This window comes from Artemia sp. Qi Xiang Cuo, chromosome 1 (genome assembly GCF_049724085.1).
Source record: "Artemia sp. Qi Xiang Cuo chromosome 1, ASM4972408v1, whole genome shotgun sequence".
NCBI lineage: Eukaryota > Metazoa > Arthropoda > Branchiopoda > Anostraca > Artemiidae > Artemia > Artemia sp. Qi Xiang Cuo.
The window spans coordinates 38,391,698-38,412,922 of record NC_142794.1 but is presented as its reverse complement, the minus strand read 5'-3'; the positions used below and the strand labels follow the sequence as shown (position 1 = coordinate 38,412,922).

General features: G+C 35.5%; 1 protein-coding gene across 5 annotated transcripts in view; it reads right to left on the bottom strand.

The window, feature by feature from the left end:
- Pde8 (phosphodiesterase 8) overlaps nt 1-21,225 on the bottom strand; it is a 335,405-nt gene that overhangs the window by 153,709 nt on the left and 160,471 nt on the right. For all 5 annotated transcript variants that reach the window (XM_089102287.1, XM_089102216.1, XM_089102070.1 and 2 more), the window contains one exon: nt 4,374-4,433. In XM_089102287.1, the coding sequence (XP_088958413.1) occupies nt 4,374-4,433 (60 nt within the window). The remainder of the gene's footprint in view (nt 1-4,373; nt 4,434-21,225) is intronic.

Sequence of the window (21,225 nt, the reverse complement as noted above, 5' to 3'; positions counted from 1 at the left end):
CAATCAACTCGGAGTAAACACACAAAAGAATAAATGCATGTCGTTCTTTGGAATTTACAACAAAAAACTGTGATGCTCTTAGAATTGTGAGGCCAAACGCTCCTCCAATAATTGTAGTCCCAAAATCAAAATGGACATTCAAAACGATGTTTATTTCGATACTTGTCTATTAAATAAAACACACTCGAGCAATGAAGTTTGGTTAAGGCTAATAAAACAAAATATATTTAAAATCTTTCACCGGTTTCCCCGCAAACTCCACCAAAAACCCAACCGTTGCGGTAAGATTATTCCTGTTCCTGTAAGATTTTGCCTGTTCTTCGGTTCTTGGCAAATCTCAGTTCTTAATTTGAACATCCATGGTGAGACACTATATTCTATCACTAGGCAAAGCAAACTAACCGGTGTCCTAAAGAATCGCGTTAATAATGAACTAAAATGAACTAGGTCAAGAGTCGCGTTAATAATCAACTTTTCTTTGTCTTTGAGACGGTCAGCCAACGCCGAAGCTCCCAATTTAACAATTCACAAATTACCTTGACAATTTTGCTAATAAAGTATTCTATTTTCATCATATTTTATTGTCACCAAACTTCACTTCTCGAGTGTTTTATATAATGGACAAGTACCTTTATTTCTCTCAATCTTATGAACCTGCCCATTGTTAGGCCTTTGTCCCCACATTATACATTGATAATGAATACCTGTGTTGCTTAAAGTATTTCGTGATGATTCATATGTTAACATGTAGGCTATCATAATATCTTTCGGTTGCATTAACCTCCTCATTTTTTGTCGTTAAACAAGGCTCAAAGACCTTTCAAATTGAGGCGCCAAAATCTAAAATGGAATGATTATTAAGAAGATTTGGAGAGAGAAACACAGGTGAAAAAAGTAACTTCGCAAATTATTCTGACTTTTGGCGACTTCCTTCTATCGATTGCGTCAATATCGACTGGAATTGGTTTTTAGTAGAAATAGTTTTTTTTTCTCGTGGATGAGTTAGCAGTAATTGGATTCTGCCAAGTCTGGCTTTGATTAGCGGCCTAGCAGAATAGGATTGGAGAAAGAAATGATTAAGAGAAATTTTTAAAGGCCCTTTTTAACTTTTAACAATTGAATAAGTTTTTTTTTTAATTCCCCATCGTTTAGACTAAAATCGTACTCTTTTATTAATTCCACTTCCAATGCTCTCAGCAAGGGCGTACCCAGAGGGGGGAGGGGGGAGGTTTGAACCCCCTCCCTCGAAATGTTTGTTTGACTCGTAAAAACGTAACAAAAATGGATATAGCCTAAACAAATTTTGTATGCGTTTTTTTAGTTTTTTTGCCCCCCCCACCACAAAAAAAAATCTGTGAGTAAAACCCCCTCCGAAAAAAAATCCTGGGTACGGTCTTGGCTCTCAGTGACGAGAAAAAAATCATAAATTTTGTAATCTTTGACCCCACTATGCGTATGTATTGTATGATAAACTTCATACAATGTGTATGATGAAGCCGTAAAACACAAAGCTTTTATTTAACTTTGCTTCAGTTTTATTTTCATTTTTTAAATAGTATGAAAATTCGCTTCAAAATTTGCGTCTATAATGCAAAAATGACAATTACTTGATTTTTGACATAGCAGCCCAATTTTCTTGGAATAATATGTAATTGGCTGTTCGTTATAAAAGAGATCAACCTGTCTAAATTACCAAAATATTATGCAAAATTGGAATTGTGAATTAACATAAAATCGATGTTTGCTAGGTCATTTAAAGTATAATGCGAAATTAATCGTTTCTAATACAGTTTACAACTTAATTATATATGCTTCAATATCTTTTTATTGCCTTTAAAACGGAAATTATAGTTCATTTTTATGAGGAATCTCAATCCATGGTTCAAACATTCTAAATGAACAACTATTAGAAGAAAAAAAAAAATCACACAGATAACCATGTGTGTACGACGCCTTGTATCTATGCAAGCATTCAATCTTACTGTGTGCGGGGGGAGGGGAATTGAAAAAGACCCTCAAAAAAGACAACTGCACAAAAAAATATTGAAAATTTAAAATAAATCATATATATGTGGACTATTAAAAGGGGGGGGCTCAAAGGCCCTCTTGCACAGGTGCCTGTAATCCTTATGAAAATAGAACTTCTTGAAAAGGTGTAAAGAGGGAGGCTTTGAACAGACTGGGATGGAGGAAGATCATGAAAAGTTGTGTTGGCCTCAGGAGGCTTTAGGCAGGGGACTGTCAGTAGTAGTAGTAGCAGTAGTGTTTTAAGCCTCAGTAAGTCGATAACTATATTATATCCCCACTTGGCTCCTTATTCCATAGCTCTCCCATCCTATAATTTCCCATTGAATAAATCCCCACTCAAGTTATCCAGAGTAACAATTATGTATCCTGGAAAATTACTAAAGATCAAATTGAGAACAAGCAATTTTGTCTGTTTACAAATGCAAGTCTTTTCTTCCTAATTTGTTACAGCTATTTTTTTCTAAGAGGGTATGATTATTTCTACATACATAATATTGGTCAAATTACGTATTATAGAGTAATTAAATATAACAACCTCGAATGGGAAAACATCATTTAGCTATTTGTTATCGCATTAAAAATTGGTCATCGGACCATAACTATCACGCACAAACGTAGGAATTGTGTTGAGGGGTGGGTGCGGGGGGGGGGGATTGTTCAGAACAGAAAGACATATATTTTATGACGTTAGCGTCGAAACAATATAAATCACGAGAATTCGGAGGGGGTTCAAACCTCCCTCAGTGAGGGCCTGGCAATTATGCTTACAAATTTTTGTTGATTGTTTTACTGTGACAGTTTAGAAGTTAGATGGTTTCTACATTGCTGCTTCCAATTGCTTCGAGAACAGATCATTAGGATCTTCAAAATGGAAATAAGCACTTAAGTAATAAAAAAAAAAATGGGAATCTACAAGATAAAAGTTTCTTTGTATTAGAGATGTGTCTACCATTCCCCTAAATTTATAATTCAGCTAAAAAACCTACACACTCTGCGACATTGTAAGCTAGCTCTTGGGAGGGCTGTTTGGGCCACTAGAAACAAGCCGATTGTTACACCGTTTTAAAAACTGGATTTCCGAAAAATTAGAAATTCCAACAACTTTGCACATTCTGGTAGAAGACTCAGCTTCGAGGAAAACAGAGGATGGACACCACAACCTGGCAAGATTTTGAATTTTCTACTCTTTGGGGGTAAAGGCGCTTTCTTTGCAGAATTATTTCTAGTTTTTTCGGCCATACAATTCTAAGAAGGTACAGTATGACAGTATGGGCTATTGGGGCTATGGTAGAACATTCTGTCCCAAAGAAACAGGGGGCCAAGGCTCCAGAACAAGTAGACTATAAATTTCAGATTATTGGATGTGAAGGGACTTTTTTTCCAGGATTATCTCTAGTTCCATCACAAGATTCAAAAATAGGTACTCTATGTCAAAATAGCATAGGGCCTATCGGGGTGAATCTTTTAGAGTTAAATGCTGTAAAAGTTGATGCATATTTTAATTCAAAATAGTCAAACTGTATATAATCTGGCCATAGAGATATGTCAAGGGACAATACTCGTTTCTTTTCATTAGTGGCTCCATTTCATCTTTTCGTGCTTCAAAGGAACTCCGGCGATTGATAACCAGTGTTTCTAATTTTGGGATTTCACCCCTAAAATGGAAATTTTAAAGTTTTTTATAAAAAAATTATTCATTTATGGGTTTCGGAATAGGTAGGGAATGCCCGCCATCGGACTTTGGGAATTTTCCGGTTATATTCTCGTTCCTTTTTTTTCTTTGAAGATTCAAAAAAAGAGAAAAAGGAAAAAGGAAACGAAAAGAATTTTGACTTGAATTAGGCTAAACTGTGAAATTACGAAGAGGATCAAAATGACCAAATTTATATGATGGCTGTTATAAAAATGTTAGGCTTTGGTTGACTTTAGATTAACCCTGCCCTTCCTCTAGAGATGCAAATAACAGTCTTAATATTTTGTAACTTGGTACATCAGGAAATAGGGGGAATTTTAGGGATTTTCATAATCAAAAATAGGAGCGCTGTTGATAAAAGTAATGCTTATAAAACAGAATTCGTATCGATTACTAGAATTAGTCAAATAAAACCTCATCCAATAAGCCTTCTATCTTTTCCAGAATTTCCTATTTCTAGCCCTTTGATGAATGTTATAGGATGATAGTGTAACTTAAAAGATTGGATTCCGAATCCTAGGTTCAGTAGAATTCCATTGTGGCAAGAGGCTAACAACCTCTCAAATAATTTAATACCTTGAAATTTACAGGATGATTGTAGATATTATGGGTAATTTTACCTATTTTTAATGCAAAGAGAATAAAAACTTACTTTGATTGGCTCATGTGGGATCCGCATAGTTCCTAGTTTTAAACAGCTATTCCGACGTCCCTGAAAAGGGCAAAGCATTTATCAAACTTCAGTCATCAACGATTCTAAACAACTAATTTCCAGTTCTTACTTAAGTCACTAGAGATACTATACGTGACTGTAAATATTCATTGGTTATTTCCATGATCTAAGTGCTTGACTATACAATATGACCGGTTTTAGGGCCAGGCAAATCTTAAAATTATACAAAAGGTACATCACTTATTTTACAGTCACACGTAAATAGCGGCTTAGGATGCGCTTTGAACAAAAATCTATTAGCTAAGGTACATGCCAGCCAATTCCGATAATGCCATGTGGGTGCACAATATGGGCGTCACCACCATAAAATAATTGGGTAGATTGGGTAGGATTTGCATTTTTATGCTGAGAAGAGGACCTACAACTATTGGTTGTTTCAATAGATTTCATAGCTTTAAATCAATTGTTTGAAAAAATACACGGTACTCCTATGTTAAACGCACTCTTTTATATACTGCAATGGAAACCAGTCACGAAAACAGGTTTAATTCAAGACATCGCTATAGGGTAATACAATGTATAGCGTGGTTAGGTTACGTAATATTAGGCCTATATGCTATGCTTTACCCCCCCCCCCAATATGCAAATATATAGCCCAAATTTGTTTCTAAACTATTATAAATTCATCCTATTTTATTTTATTTCATTAGCATTAACCAAACTAGCACTATATAAAAGAGTGCGTTTGGCATAGTGTACCAAAGAGTACCAAATACACTATTCACATCGTAATATAAATTTAGCGTTTTACTTAATTTTGAAAATGAATATAATGTACATTATCAGAGTTTAATCAATTCTTAGTCTCTAACTGAATGCTATATAAAAGTTCAAAGCGTAGCCTATCATTTCTATCATCGAACGGGACCCATTTTTTTTCTGATATTAATTTAAAAACTTTTTCAAAAATAAGTTTTTCAAAGAAAAGTAACGAACTCCATTAAACAAAAAATTAGCAAAAATAAAATCAAATAATCTACCAGCGTGAAACTACCACAAATCAGCATCGATAAATAAATGATACCCAAAACGACCAGAAATTACAATAATTAATCGAGTCAAACTCAAAACGAGCAGAAATTAACATAAGGTGGGCGAAAAACCCCTATGCCTTCTCAAGACCAAAATATAATATATACTTTACAGAAAAAAATATAAATGTATTCACGTTTACAAGTTTAATAAATCACTTAAAACCGGCATTTTGATTGCTCGATATTGGCACATGCATGTTAAACTGACAATGCCGGGTGACTTGTATTTTTTTCAGCAATGTGCAAATTATGTTCTGGCCTTGGGAAGGCATAAGGGTTTTGCGCCCAACTTATGTTAATACTCGTTTTGAATTTGACTCGATTAATTATTGTAATTTCTGGTCGTTTTGGGTATCATTTATTTATCGATGCTGATTTGTGGTAGTTTCACGCTGGTAGATTATTTGATTTTATTTTTGCTAATTTTTTGTTTAATGGAGTTCGTTACTTTTCTATATATATATATATATATATATATATATATATATATATATATATATATATATATATATATATATATATATATATATATATATATATATATATATGTCTATCCTAAGCTGGTACAGCCACACTGAAACAAAGAAACATAATAAATAGGCTGATATAAATAAATACAAACTTCCAATTTTCAAGTCTCTAAATCTTTTAGGATAAAATTGTCTGTTGCCACCACTCCATATCTAGGAGACGTTAACTTAAGGATCCGCAGTAACAGCTCATCGTTTCGTCCATTAAACAAATCTCCCCTTAGAATCGCCAAATCATTGTACCTAAAAAGAAAATGTCCCAATCCATCCCCCCAAACACCGCATAATGGTATTTTACATGCCATTAATACCGAAATAGTTTTAGCAATTTTTAAAAAGCTTCATATCGTTCTAGTTAAATGACCCTTGTGTTTCAGGAGTCGTTCTTAAAGAATTTCGATAAAATTCAAACTTTAGCGTAAAGAGCGAGGTGTTGAAGAGGAGGCAATCCTCTCCATTTACGCAATAATTTCTGTTCGTTTTAAGTTTTAATGTTGCTCCTTACTTTCAGTTGAAAATAATTGTTTTTTATTTAGTTTCTGATCGTTTTTAAATACTGCCAGGAAATTTGGCCCCACTTCCAAGGAGAAATACCTCTCCCACGGAAATATTCTCTAGACAATTCAATCCCAGTGAAAATTTACCCCTGACAATTACCCTTAGCAACTCCACGCATAAAATTGAGACGGAAAAGAGAAAGCAAGACATATAAAAAGAATTTTGTTTAGAAATTCCGGAAATCTGGAATTCAAAGGCTTAATTTTATCAATTAAAGGCATGTTCTTTTCTTTATGGCCCATCTATAACCATTTTGTTTTTCATATTTATTCGTATGTCTTTTCCCCCTCCCGGCTTTACTTTCGACTTGTCGCATTCACCAACACAAGACAATATTATTCAAATGCTTTATTTTATCAATTAAATGATCGAACTTTGCTAATTCTAAATCATCAATCCATTTTTCAACTTTGAGTTCACATGCGCCTGGGGATTAATGATAATATGTTGACAGATTAATATAACTGTTTCAGGGTGATGGTTGTGTGTAAATGAGAGAAGACATATACTTGTTTTTCTATTTCTTTAATAACACAGGTTAATCTAATTATGGAATGTAATTTATCGTTACTTTCACACAAACAATATAACTCTGGTGTAAGTTGATTCTTACAACAGTGTACTTAGAAATATAGACACATTATCCAAGGCATAGTGATGAATGGTTCAACCGATGTAAGACTTTTTTTGTTTTTGTTTAATACTATCTCAATAAGGAAATTCATGTTTGATTTAAAGTTCCAGCTCTTTACTTTTACTTGAAAAATATGTAAGAAAAATCAATAAGTTTGTTCAAGGACAAAGAGGTATTATTCTATTATCTCCCTTTTCGACTTAAGCCAGATCAAAAAAGAACGGAGTGTAAAAGCATTGGGGAGGAGGAAGGTGGTGATGGGGTGATATATAGTGACTAAAGAGCTGACATATGCTAATTTACTTTTAGCTGGAAAAAGGAATTGAGTTGGAATCACAAAGAGGCTATATATGCGTTTAAACGTGTACTGAAAAAACAAACAAACAAACATTTTGATACTTACTTACAATTTTTTCATAATTTTTTGATTAAAATTTCTGTATTGTGTATCCATGAGGTGAATTCAAGAAAGAGTTTGTTACTAACTTACAGTTTTTTCATAATTTCTTGAATGAAATTTCTGTATTGTATATCCAATAGGCAAATTCAGGAAAGAGTTTGTTAGCTAATTAAAATTATTTCATAATTTATTGAATGAAATTTCCGTATTGTGTATTCAAGAGGTGAATTCAAGAAAGAGTTTGTTAGTTACTTACAATTTTTTCATAATTTATTGAATGAAATTTCTGTATTGTGTATTCAAGAGGTAAATTCAAGAAAGAATTTGTTATGGCTTTATTAAAAATCAAATACTATTAATAAAATCAGATGTGTTTTAAACGTGGATGTTCCTGTTTCTGAAAAGTGAAAACTCTCTGTCTGTGCGTCTGGACGGGATGTTTGCTTGCCGGTGGAGATTTTCGAGTTAAAAAATTCAGCTCATCTCTCTCTCAGACTCTCTCAGAAAAATTCCTTTACCCTATCTCATTTTCTAATATATCCGCTATGAGCCTGTTAGTAGTAGTAGTAGTAGTATCTATATTTCTGAAAATTCCTTTTCTTACATCTCCAACTTTTTAATAGATATTCTAAACGTTTGACGTTCTAGCATACCCTAAAAATAATGAGAATATGTCAAAGTAATGCATAAATATTTTTATTGAAATGTTGACATGTAGAAAATTACCATAAAAATATGTTGCATACATTATTATACATTATTAATGTCAATGAACAGCTTGGGACATTTTGGATGCTCCATAAAATACCTCATCCTGTTCTCTCTTGATGCTGTAGCTATTGTCTTCTCTTAGTTCGTAATTAGTAGAATAATCATTATTCCATTTTGTGTCATACACTATTTTTGCTGGGGTGTCACCTAAATGTTCAATATACATTTCGTCTTTGCTATTATTAGGGTCATTGACTATATGATCAATAGTAGTAGTAATAAAGTTTGTTGGCACTTTGTTTTTCATCGATTGATCTTTATATTCCTTAGTGATATTTTCTACCAATGCCCTTTTTATTTTTCCAGCAATTTCACTGTCTATTGCCCCAGTATTTTCACACAGGTAACAGTTCCTGCAAGTAGACAAGATATGGTTTATGATATTAGTAGGAGAGTATGCCTGTCTTCTTTTGATCTTCCGTTGAATGCTAATACCCGAAAGCTGACGATGGGTTGTAACAATGGGTAACATGTTACCACAAGCACTAGCAAGAAGATACCTCTTTTCATCAACTAATATTTTTATGTTGGCATTCTCTTTGAGTGCAATCATTCCCGGAGATCTCAGTCTTCCATATCCACTATCATAGGAGTTGAATTTTTTTGGTACTCCAAAGAAATTTGATTCCTTACTGTCATGACAATGCACGCATACATTTTCAATAGTGCTACCACTTGTACTTGTATTAATGCTCAAATACTTCTCCTTGTCAGCTACCATGCTACAATAACACTATCATGTGAACATACTTTCTTAAAATGCTCCATCTTCACTTTTTTTTAAGTTATGACTTATGTGTTTAACCTTCCACTGCATAATAAATAATGATCTGTAATCATGCAATATGCTAAGTAGAATCAATAACATGCCATAGAGTACCACTGGGAAAGCCGCGTCGTGTCTATGAGCAAGCATATAGTACGATTGGTACAGCCGCAAACATATTTCATGTCATTTTAAGATTCATAAAAAAATGAAATTTCGATATTGTGTATCCAAGTGGTGAATTCAAGAAAGAGTTTGTTACTTGCTTACAATTTTTTCCATAATTTCATGAACGAAATTTCCGTGTTGTGCATATAAGAGGTGAATACAATAAAGAGTTTGTTACTTACTTACAATTTTTTCATAATTTCTCGAATAAAATGTCTGTATTGTGTCCAAGAGGCGAATTCAAGAAAGAGTTTGTTACTTACTTACATTTTTTCATAATTTCTCAAATGAAATTTCTGTATTGTGTATCCAAGAGGTGAATTCAAGAAAGAGTTAGCTACTTACAATTTTTTCATAGCTTCCTGATTGAAATTTCTGTATTGTGCATCCAAGAGGTGAATTCAAGAAAGAGTTTGTTACTTACTTACAATTTTTTCATAATTTCTTGAATGAAATGTCTGTATTGTGTATCCAAGAGGCAAATTCAAGAAGGATTTTGATCCTTAATTACAAATTTTTCATAATTTCTTGAATGAAATGTCTGTATTGTGTCCATGAGATGAATTCAAGAAAGAGTTTGTTACTTACTTACAATTTTTCACAATTTCTTGAATGAAAGTTCTGTATTTTATTTCCAAGAGACAAATTCAGGAAAGAGTTTGTTAGTTACTTACAATTTTTTCATAATTTCTTGAACGAAATTTCGGTATTGTGTATCCAAGTGGTGAATTCAAGAAAGAGTTTGTTACTTACTTACGATTTTCTCATAATTTCTTGGATGAAATTTCCGTGTTGTGTGTCCAAGAGGCGAATTCAAGAAGGAGTTTGTTACTGACTTACAATGTTTTTAAAAATTTTTTGAATGAATAGAACTATTCTAAAGAATAAAGACGGGTTAAGCTTAAAGATATTTATTGCTTAAACATATTAAAAAAGATTTCTTGAAAAAAACACATATTTACATAAAAATTATACTTAAATTTCACTGTTAAACATCCACAAACGGGGATCCCATGATATAGCATACTTTTTACCATGTCGTATGTACTTATCACGATCAGGTATGTCCCTTGGTAGCCACTGTGCAAAGAATCAAACCTTCTCTTCAGGACAGTGATAAGCCCCTTCAAATTTAGGAAACTTGAATTCTTCTAAATTGAAAAGAGGAATCATAGGGTCGCAGTTTCAAATTAAAACTTTATCTGTAGGTACGTTACCCTTTACGTATAGTGCTTCAACTCCGAAAAAGCTGCAAATTTTACTGACTCCTTCCTGAATATATCTCAATTCTTGACCAGTTTTATTATGTGGTGTAATCATTCTATCGTAGAATCCCAGTCTGTTTATACGGCGTAATGTAGTACTCCATAAGCGTTTATCATACTCAAACATATTATAGTTCACTGTCCAATGATAACAGTCAATTTCTTCGAGTTCCATAGACAATAATAAAAATGCGCATCAGAATCAGAATCATTTATTAACATAAAAGCTTTCGCAGTCAGGGTTTAAATCCCGACTAAATCGCGCTATTATTTACAAAGTGAACAAAGACACAAAAAAATTAATACACATGTCAATTATTGTAGACAGAAACATAAAAAGGCACAAACGAATTGCTGAAGCGATTAGTGCGACGCTTGGGCTGGGCTAGCTTTGTTGCTTTTGATCTTGTAGTTACTGTTTTTTTCAGCATTGGGGGTAATATATTTCTGTGTTTATCACTTGTCAGAAGAAACTGGCCAAATTTACAGATAAGTTGAAAACGGCGATCGTGGAGTGACGGCAAATTTAGTTGAGACAGTGCTGATTCGTAATCGGTGTACTGATCAGCCAGTATGGCCTTCACCGCTCTTTTCTGGACTGATTCGAGTACTTCGCTCATATAGGCAGTGTTCTGAACCTGTGGACCCCATACAGGGCACGCATACTCTAATATCAGGCGAATATATGTCAGGTAGGCTGTTTTCAATTGCGGCACTGAAAACCCAAATCTTCGCATCAGTAAAAGGGTACGCATGGCACAGTTCGCCTTTTTCACTACCCCTTGGACGTGGAGGCTAAACGAACAGTCAACGCTGAACGTAACACCGAGTATAACTGCCGACGATACGCTTTGGTATGGTGGAGGGGGGCACTGAAAATCCCTTTTGAGAGGGTTAAATTGAAGAATTTTGGTTTTCGTTTCGTTGATTTGGAGGCTGTTTTCAGAACACTGGTCTCTAAAGTTGTCGATAAATGATTCACTGAACTGGGGAACGGTTTGAGACTTCTCAATGAGGTATTTTAAGAGGGTGGAAAGGTCATCTACGAATTTGAACCGTTCGTCAAAATCGGCAAGGACGAAGTTGATCACTGCCAAGAACAACAAGGCAGCGAGTTTAGTGCCTTGTGGGGCACCACACGTAAGCTCGGACAATTCCGAATCAGTATCACCCGGGTAGAGACCATATACACTCTGTAGTCGGTCGCGTAAGAAATCTATTATTAATAAGAGAATATGTCTGCAAGCTCCCATAACTTTCAGATTGTTCACTGCAGTATAATGGCGTATCAAGTCGAAGGCTTTTCTATAGTCGGCTAGGAGGAGATCTACAATTGTGCCTCCTCGGTCAAGCCATTCAACAATAAGGTGATACAGACGCACAAGATAAACAGTTGTACTACTACCTTTCAAGCACACGTATTGGTATGGATTAAGAGAGCCCTGGACTTGTGACATAAGTTCACGATATATAAATGATTCCGCTACCTTAGAGAGGTTCGGAACTATCGAAATTGGGCGGAGTTGGTCGCAAGATTTCGGGTTTTTCACTTTTGGAATGACGCGCACATAAGCTCTCTTCCAAACACTGGGGAACACATGTTCGCGAAAACACTGGTTAATAATAGAGCTGAGTGGCTTTGCGAGAAAGATGGAGAACTCGCGTAACAACTTGACAGGGAGTTCACCAGGGTAAGACGCACAGTTTACTTTCAGTTTCAGAAGTTCCTTAAAGACGGCATATTCAGATACTTCACATATCTCATCAGTCCCGGTTTCGGCAATGATACTCTCAATTTCTGAGTTTGTGATTGATGGGTATGTGGTGCATATGCCGGAGAAAAAATTGTTCACTTCAGTAGCTGATGTCAGTGTGCCGTCATCTTTGAGTAGTCTCAGGTCCTTTGGCGTAGATTTCCCTGCAAGGGTTTTGACCGAGGAGTGCCATTTGTGAGGGTCAGTGTGCAGTAATGGCGTTATTTTCTCTTTTACATACCGTCTTTGGGCTAGTCTGTTTAACTTCACAATTCTGTTACGCAAACTGGCTGCAGCCGCTTGATCTCCAGCTTTGTGGAGACTACAGCGAGTTTTTATCATCTGCTTGAGTTCGCGGGTGATCCATGGTTTGTCAGTGTCACAAATATAACACCACAAGATGATTTTTTCAAACCAATAAATTCTGTGTCATATAGTCCTATCATTCTAGAAGTTATTAATGTAATATGTGAGCAAAGAAGTACTTCATAAAACTTTTATATCTTTGCTCAAGGTTAGAAAGACTAATGACTAGAGGGACGAGTCCTAAAACCATCTGAATTCATTGTTTGGAGGAGTCATAAAACCCATAGAATTCATTGCGAGGAGGAGTCATAAAACTCTCGGTGTCTATTGCATGCAAATGAAACATGGAAATTGTTACGTAACTTAGGCTTGTAAAATATTACATGTTTGTTAATATCATACATCTCCAACTTTTTAATAGATATTCTAAGCGTTTGTGGTGTTAGCGTACTCTAACAATAATGGAATTATAACAAAGTGATGTATATTTTAATGAAGTAAAGACATGTAGAATATTAATATAAAATATATTTCATACATTATTATACATTATTAACATTATTGAAAAACTTCAGACATTCTGAATCTGAATCATAAAATAATTCATCGTGTTCTCTCTTGATAGTGCCCTCTGTAGAGGTATCCATGTTGTCTTTGTCTCTTCTTTATATTTTTCTTTTCTGCTATATCCAACCTCCTTTTGTGAGAGCTTCCTTGTGCTCCTGATCTTCCTTGTAATGGAGAGGATGTCCATTGCCTGTATTGTTTCTTGTGATAATGGTCACTTTCTTCCACTGCAGAAACTGATGAGATTACCCTTTTTCTCACCATTTCATCAAGGATTCTTCTTCTCATTTCACACATATTGTCCTCTTTTATTTCATTTTCCATGATTTCTAAATTTGCTGCATTACTCTCATACGAATCACCGAAGTCATGATAGCGGCCATTACAAATAGCAAACTCACACTAAAAAGTTATTTCTAACTCTACACTTTGATCCCATGTTATAATCAGCTATGTTGTTGTTTGACGTAACTTTAGTTCTCAAATGGTACAGTCATGTGGTATCGATAATCGGCCATAGAGTAACACAGGGAAAAACGCGTCGTGTCTATGAGGAATCATAGCTTATTATTGGTACAGCCGCAAGCCTATTTCATGTCATTTTGAGAAAAAGTTAAAGGGAGGGGGTAACCTAAAAGGCAATGTTACTTTTCCAAGGATAGCTAAAAGCCAATTCAATAACCCATTAACATACTCAATTCAAACATCACATTAACCCATTCGAACAACTGATTTTATTTTCACTGTTCTCGGTGCTTTAACAGTAAACAATAAGTCGATGTGGGAGGATCTTACTCCAACTCAACCCCCAAATCTTACTATGAAGTGGTACTGGAAAATTTATATTAAACTAAAATCATCGGCAAAGCGAAAAAACATGACAAAAATCAAAGTGTTGCCCTCGCAATCAAATTATCCTATTTGTGTGGGAGGGTCTTTATTAAGGACAAAAAAACAAAACCCTTTAGAGTTCTTGAATCTAAGGAAATCAAAACTCTTGAAAAAGGTCCAAAATTCTCTTTTCCATCAAAACAAGTTCCTGTGGCAGATATAGTTTCCTCCTTAGAATAGTCTGTGCATGAACGCAACGGATCATTTTGTAACGCAGATAAAGTGAAGTCTTGTTTTATTAATACACTTTCCGACAGCCAAAAAAAGTTACGTCTCATACTAATTTGACGCCAGAAATTTCGCACGACATAAAAATTCGTTATCTTCGCAAAGACCCATCAATTATAATAACAAAAGCTAGACAAGGGAATCCAGTTGTAGTAATGGATACGTTAGATTACGACAACAAAATTTATTCGCACTTAAAAGACACAAATACATATACTTCCATGACTCACGACCATACTGATAAGTTTTCGAATAAAACTATAACCAAATTAAAGAATCTAAAACATAATAGCATAATTACCCCACAATTGTATAATAAATTTCTCCCCCGAGGTAGCTTTTGCCCAAAGTTTTACGGTTTACCGAAATTACATAAGCAAGAGGCCAATTGTAGCATGTACGAAAGCCCCATGCTTCCAATATTGGAAAGTGGTTATGTACAGCCTTCAAACATTTGCTTTATTCCCAAAAATCGTACATATTTAATTCGGTAGATTTAGTGGAAAAACTTAAAATGCAAGAATTTCAGAAAATACAATAGGATCCTCCCCCACCCCCCTAACAAATATTAGTTTTCATAAGTCGCCTATATTGTTTAATATTTCCACCAGCTAATTTGAAAAAAATGTCCTTCTGAGTTCGTCTGAAGTTCGCGCATCACTTAGGAACAATGAACAACTCAACGTTTCTTAGACGACTTTCAAACTGAAACTATCCGCTTTCAAATTAGTCGATCAGAAAAAGTGCTTTGAAAATAGATGTTTTGAAGTGTTTTAATTTTTATAGTGGTGGTAATTTCTTTTTTAATAATCGTTTTATTGCTGGATGTTTGCATGAATAGCTGAAGTGCCTAAGGTTAGTAAATAGAAAAGTAATAATGAGAAAACATTTTAGGCCATGGGGGACTTTTAAAAGATATCATTTTAAATGATATATTCCATAATGTTAAGCAACAAAGTGTCAGAATTGAATGTTCAAAGCATTCGCTTGTCTAAGTAGCGAAAGATGAGGTCTGATATGACGTTCTGATAACTTTTTTCTTACACATTTATAACTCTTAATCGAGCCTCTATATTGAAAATTGGGGGGTGTCCCCAAAAAAGTTGGAGGGAGGGGACCCCTTGGTGCTTGGGGAGAGGGGTCCCTTGGAGGTTGAGGTCTTTGATGGTTAGGGTCATTGGTGCTTACGATCCTCGATGGTTCATACCCAGAATCGTCTGACTAGTTGATTTCTAAGGATTTCCAAGGATTGTTCTGAATTTCTTTATTAAGATTCTTTTCTTGGTATCTACATCTTTATTAGTATCAAATTTTTGGTATACTAAATGCTACAGCATATTTTTTATTGACACCACTGCTTAAATGGTACTTGTGTATTATACAGAACACAGTCGAGAAGTAAAGCTAGGTCAAGTCACAAGGTCTCACTCTGGTTTACCCAAATCATCCTCTAAAATGTCTCAAACTGTTTCGCCCAAATAATCCCCTAAAATTTCGATTAATCTCTGATGGTTCCTTTGTTCTGGCAACCCTGCGCTGATATATTTTGTTCCTGGATACTCTCAAACGAACTGCTATCTCAGGTTTGAAGAACAAAACATTATAAAAGAATGTTCACGAGGTGGAATAACTAATCAATTCCCAGAAATCTATTCTGATGTAACACCAGGTCGGATTCAATGAGCGTGTGGTCTTGTACTGGTCGTATTGTAGCCCTGTGATTGGCCTAGAAATAAGCACCTGATCTTGTACTGGCAGTATTCTAGCCCTCTGATTGGCTGTGATCTTGTACTGGTAGTATTCAAACCCCTGTGATCTTGTACTGGTAGTATTTAAACCCCTCCCCCTACTAAAATCACCCATAACATCTCGCTCTTTACGCTAAAGGTTTTTAGTACTTTTATAATAAAAGCTTCTTATTGTTCTAAATAAAGGAAAATAGTATTTTAGGAGTCGTTATTAGAAAATTGGGACATAATTCAAACTTTAGCGTAAAGAGCAAGGTGTTGTAGTGGAGCAGCCTCCCTCATATACGAAGTAACTAGTAGTATGCACCCAATTAGTTGAAAACCTAGACGCAAACCTAAGCCTGAGGCATAGAGATGCGTGTAGGTTTTCAAGTAATTGGGTAACCATGGTCAGTTAGTACCGGATCTCTTAAGGAAAAGTTTTTTCTAACGTTGATTTCTAGGTCATTATATACAAGTTTTTTTTTTATGTTAAATCAGTGGTCATTAATATGTTATTTGATTAGTAGGTTTTTTTTTGTTTTTTTTTTTAAAATTGGCTATTCGTTTCATGGGTTTCATTAATAGAACGAATAATTTTTTTGAAAAGGGTAATTAATTCTTTAGTTTACGAGATTTGCGAATTTTTTGCGAAAAGGTATTTGCGTAAAGGTATTGCGATGGTTAAGAATGCGTCACGGGTGAAACTCAGAATTGATGAGGCAAGATCAAAAAAAGGTGTAATTAGTGATTGGAAAATTTTTTAATGCTTTTACAATCGGAGATGTTTGTTTAACATTTGCAAAAAAGGGGTAATGGAATTTGCGAATTGGAGGAGATGTCGTGATTATGTACTGTATAATACACAAGTGCTCATTCGATTGGAAATTGGAGTGCCTAGAGCCCCTTTTAATAGTCGCCCATATAAGGAGCCCTGTTTGTACCTCCTGACCCCTCTCTACTTATAACTTCATTTCCGCTTGAATGAGCCCTCTCTTGATGTTCTAGGACCACTAGATTGGTACGATTACCCCTTGAAAAAAAAAACTTGAAAAAGGGCTAATTCGACTGGAAATTCAAATGGCTAGTGCCCTTTTTAATAGATTAAAGTGATTTGAGGGTAACTAACCCCCCTCTCACACCCACCTTTTCCCCAAACACATCCAATCAAAATTTTTAGATAGCCATTTTATTCAACGTAGTTGAAAGTTTTGGAAATTAGGTCTTTAAAGAAGACAACCCCTCCCCCCCACAACTCTCAGGGTAAGGGTTTTAAGGTATGCCCTGGGGGTATATAGGAACGATGTTGGCACAATCTGTTATTTATATTTTTTTTCCTTTACACCAGGGTAATTCGTATCAAAGAATTTGTCCTAGAAACTTCGAAAAGGGGTCATTCAATTGGAAATTAGAGTGACTTGTGCTCTTTTTAAGAGTCGACAGCGATTGGAAGGCAACTAACCCCCCGTCCACATCCACCGTTTCCCACAACATTTCCAATCAAAGCTCTAATATAGCTTTTATTGCAGCGTAGTTGATGTCCAGATAGAAAATTTATTTTTGAGGAGGATACTCCCCCACAACCTTCAGGGCAAGGGTTGTAAGTTATGCCCTGGGGACATATAAGGTTTTTATAGAAAGCGTTGTCGTAGAAACTTCAAAAAGGGCTCATTCAATTGGAAATTGAAATGGCTAGTGCCCTTTTTCATAGTCAAAAGTGATTGGTAGGCAACTAACACCCCTTCCACGCACACCATTTCCCCAAACACATCCAATCAAAATTTTGAGATAGCAATTTTGTTCCACTTAGTTTAAAGTTCAGGAAATTATACCTTTGAGAATGACACCCCCCCCCCACAGTCTTCATGGCAAGGGTTATAAGTTATGCCCTAGGGGCAGATAAGTTTTTATTGAAATCTTTGTCGTAGAAATTTGAAAAATGGCTCATTTTATTGGAAATTCAAAGGTCTAGTGCCCTTTTTCATAGTCAAAAGTGACTTGAGGGCAACTAACCCCCCTCTCACGCCCATCTTTTCCCCTAACACATCCAATCAAGATTTTTAGATAAGTATTTTGTTCAGCGTAGTTGATTTCCAGATAGAAATCATGTTTTTGAGGAGGACACTCTCCCACAGCCCTCAGGACAAGGGTTGTAAATTATGCCCTGGGAGCATATAAGGTTTTTATAGAAAGCGTTGTCGTAGAAACTTCAAAAAAGGCTCATTCGATTGGAAATTCAAAGGGCTAGTGCCTTTTTTAATAGTCGAACGTGATTGGAGGCCAACTAACCCCCCTCTAACGCCCACCTTTCCCCAAACACATCAAATAAAAATTTTAAGATAGTCATTTTGTTCAGCGTAGTTGAAAGTTCTGGAAATTAGGTCTTTGAGGATGACATCCCCCCCCACACACAGCCCTCAGGGCAAGGGCTATATGTTATGCCCTGGGGGCATATAAGGTTTTTATAGAACGCATTGTCGTAGAAACTTCAAAAAAGGCTCATTTGATTGGAAATTGAAATGGCTAGTGCCATTTTTAACAGTCGAAAGTTATTGGAAGGCAACTAACACCCATTCCACGCCCACCATTTCCCCAACCACATCCAATCAAAATTTTGAGATAACCATTTTGTTCCACGCATTTTAAAGTTCTGGAAATCATACATTTGATTAGAACACTCCCCCCACGGTCTTCAGGGCAAGTGTTATAAGTTATGCCCTGGGGACACATGAGTTTTTATTGAAATCTTTGTCGTAGAAACTTGAAAAAGGGCTCATTCGACTGGAAAATCAAAGGGCTAGTGCCTTTTTCAATAGTCTAAAATCCTTTAAGGGTAACTAACCCCCCTCTCACACCAACTTTTTCTCCAAACACATCCAATCAAAATTTTTAGATAGCCATTTTATTGAACATAGTAGAAAGTTTTGGAAATTAGGTCTTTAAGGATGAAAACCCCTCCCCCCCCCACAGACAACAGGTTCAGGGTTGTTAGTTATGCCCCGGGGGGCATATAAGGTTTTTTATAGAAAGCGATGTTATAGAAACTTCAAAAAGGGCTCATTTGATTGGAAATTGAAAGGGCTAGTACCTTTTTAATAGTAAGAAGTGATTGAAGGGCAACTAACCCCCCTCTCACGCCCACCATTTCCCCAAACAAATCCAATCAAAATTTTGAGATATCCTTTTTGTTCAACGTTGTCAAAAGTTCTGGAAATTAGCTTTTTAACGATGATAACTTCATCATAGCCCTCAGTGCAAGGGCTGTAAGTTATGCCCTGGGGCCATATAAGGTTTATATAGAAAGTTGTTATAGAAATTTCAAAAAGGGCTCATTTGGAAAATTACCCTTTTTAATAGTCGAAAGTTAGCGGAGAGTAATTATCCCCCCTCTCAAATCCCCCATTTCCCCAAACACATTCAATCAAAGTTTTGAGATAGCCATTTTGTTCAACGTAAATGAAAGTTCTGAAAATTATGTATTTAACGGTGACAAACCCCCGAGAGCCCCCAGGACAAAGGTTGTAAGTTATGTCCTGGGGGCATATAAGGTTTATATAGATAGCGTTGTCGTAGAAACTTCAAAAGGGGCTTATTCAATTGGAAATTGAGAGGGCTAGGACCCTTTTTAATAGTCGAAAGTGATTGGTTGGTAACTAAACCCCCTCTCACACCCATTATTCCCCCAAACACATCCAATCAAAATTTTCAGATAGCCATTTTTTTCAACGCAGCAGAAAATTCTGGAAATTAGGTCTTTGAGGATGACAACCACCCCCAGCCCTCTTGGCAAGGGTTTTAAGTTATGCCCTGGGGGTATATAAGGTTTTTATTGAAAGTATTGTGATACAGACTTCAAAGGGGCTCATTTGATTGGAAATTGAAAGGGCTAGTGCCTTGTTTAATAGTTGAAAGTGATTGGAGAGTGACTATCGCCCTTCTCTGCCCACCATTTTCCCAAACACATCCAATAAAAATTGAGATAGCCATTTTGTTTAACGTAGTTGAAAGTTCTGGAAATTTGGTCTTAGAGGATGGCAACCACACTCACAGCCATTAAGGTTGGGGTTGTAATTTATGCCCTGGGGGCACATAAGGTGTTTATAGAAAGCGTTGTCGTATAAACTCAAAAAGGGCTCATTCGATTTGAAATCGAAAGGCGTATTGCCCTTTTCAATAATCGAAAGTGATTGGAAGGCTTGACATTTTTATAGTAAAGATCGATGTGGGTATAATGTGTTATTTTTTGTTGTTGCTGTTGTTTAGACTAGGGCACTCGTATTGAAGGAGTTGCCGTAAGAACTTCGAAAAGGGCTCATTCGATTCAATAGAAAGGGCTGATGCCATTTTTAATTCTCGAAAGTGGTTGGAGGAAAACTAATCCGCCTCCCACGCCCACCCTCCAATTTGCCTTTATGTTTTAAGACTAAATGTTGCCTTAAGATTAAATCAAAATGCGCTGTGTTAATGCTAATTCCCAATAAGGCATCTCAGCAGTATCCCATGAACGACTGCTTTATCCAAGAACAAACTTTTGGGGCTACTTCTGCTCTTAATATTTAACCAAATCAAAATAGCGTAAGTGTATCCAAGCTATCAAAGAAAGTAAACAGGTTTTTTTGCGAATGGTATCAGTTTTCCATTTCAGGTCAACTAGAGGAGGTATGAAACTAAATTAAACACTACTATTTGTGTTCAGATTTTTAAAAGGGTGTATGTTGTTCAAAATTGCTGAAAATTTTTCTCCAGCATACTAATAGCAGGCCAAACTATAAAGTCTTAAAATTACGAAAAGATTTGAAGCATTATTTTCTTTTTCCTGAAAAAACTATGTCAATATAAAACGAACAGAATTTAATTAAAAAAAACTTTTCTCTAGCATACAAATAGCAGGCCAAACTATAAAGTCTTAAAACAAAGAAAAGATCTAAAGTATTATTTTCTTTTTCCCCAGAAAGACTATGTCAAAATAAAACGAACAGAAATTAATTAAAAAACTTTTTCCACAAAATCAGTTTATCAACGAAAAGTAAAGAACTCCAATAAACAAAAAGTGAGCAAAACTATAATCAAATAATCTACCAAGCATGAAACTACCGCAAGTCAGCATCGATAAATAAATGAAACCCAAAAAGAACAGAAATTACAATAAATAACCGAGTCAAACTCAAAACG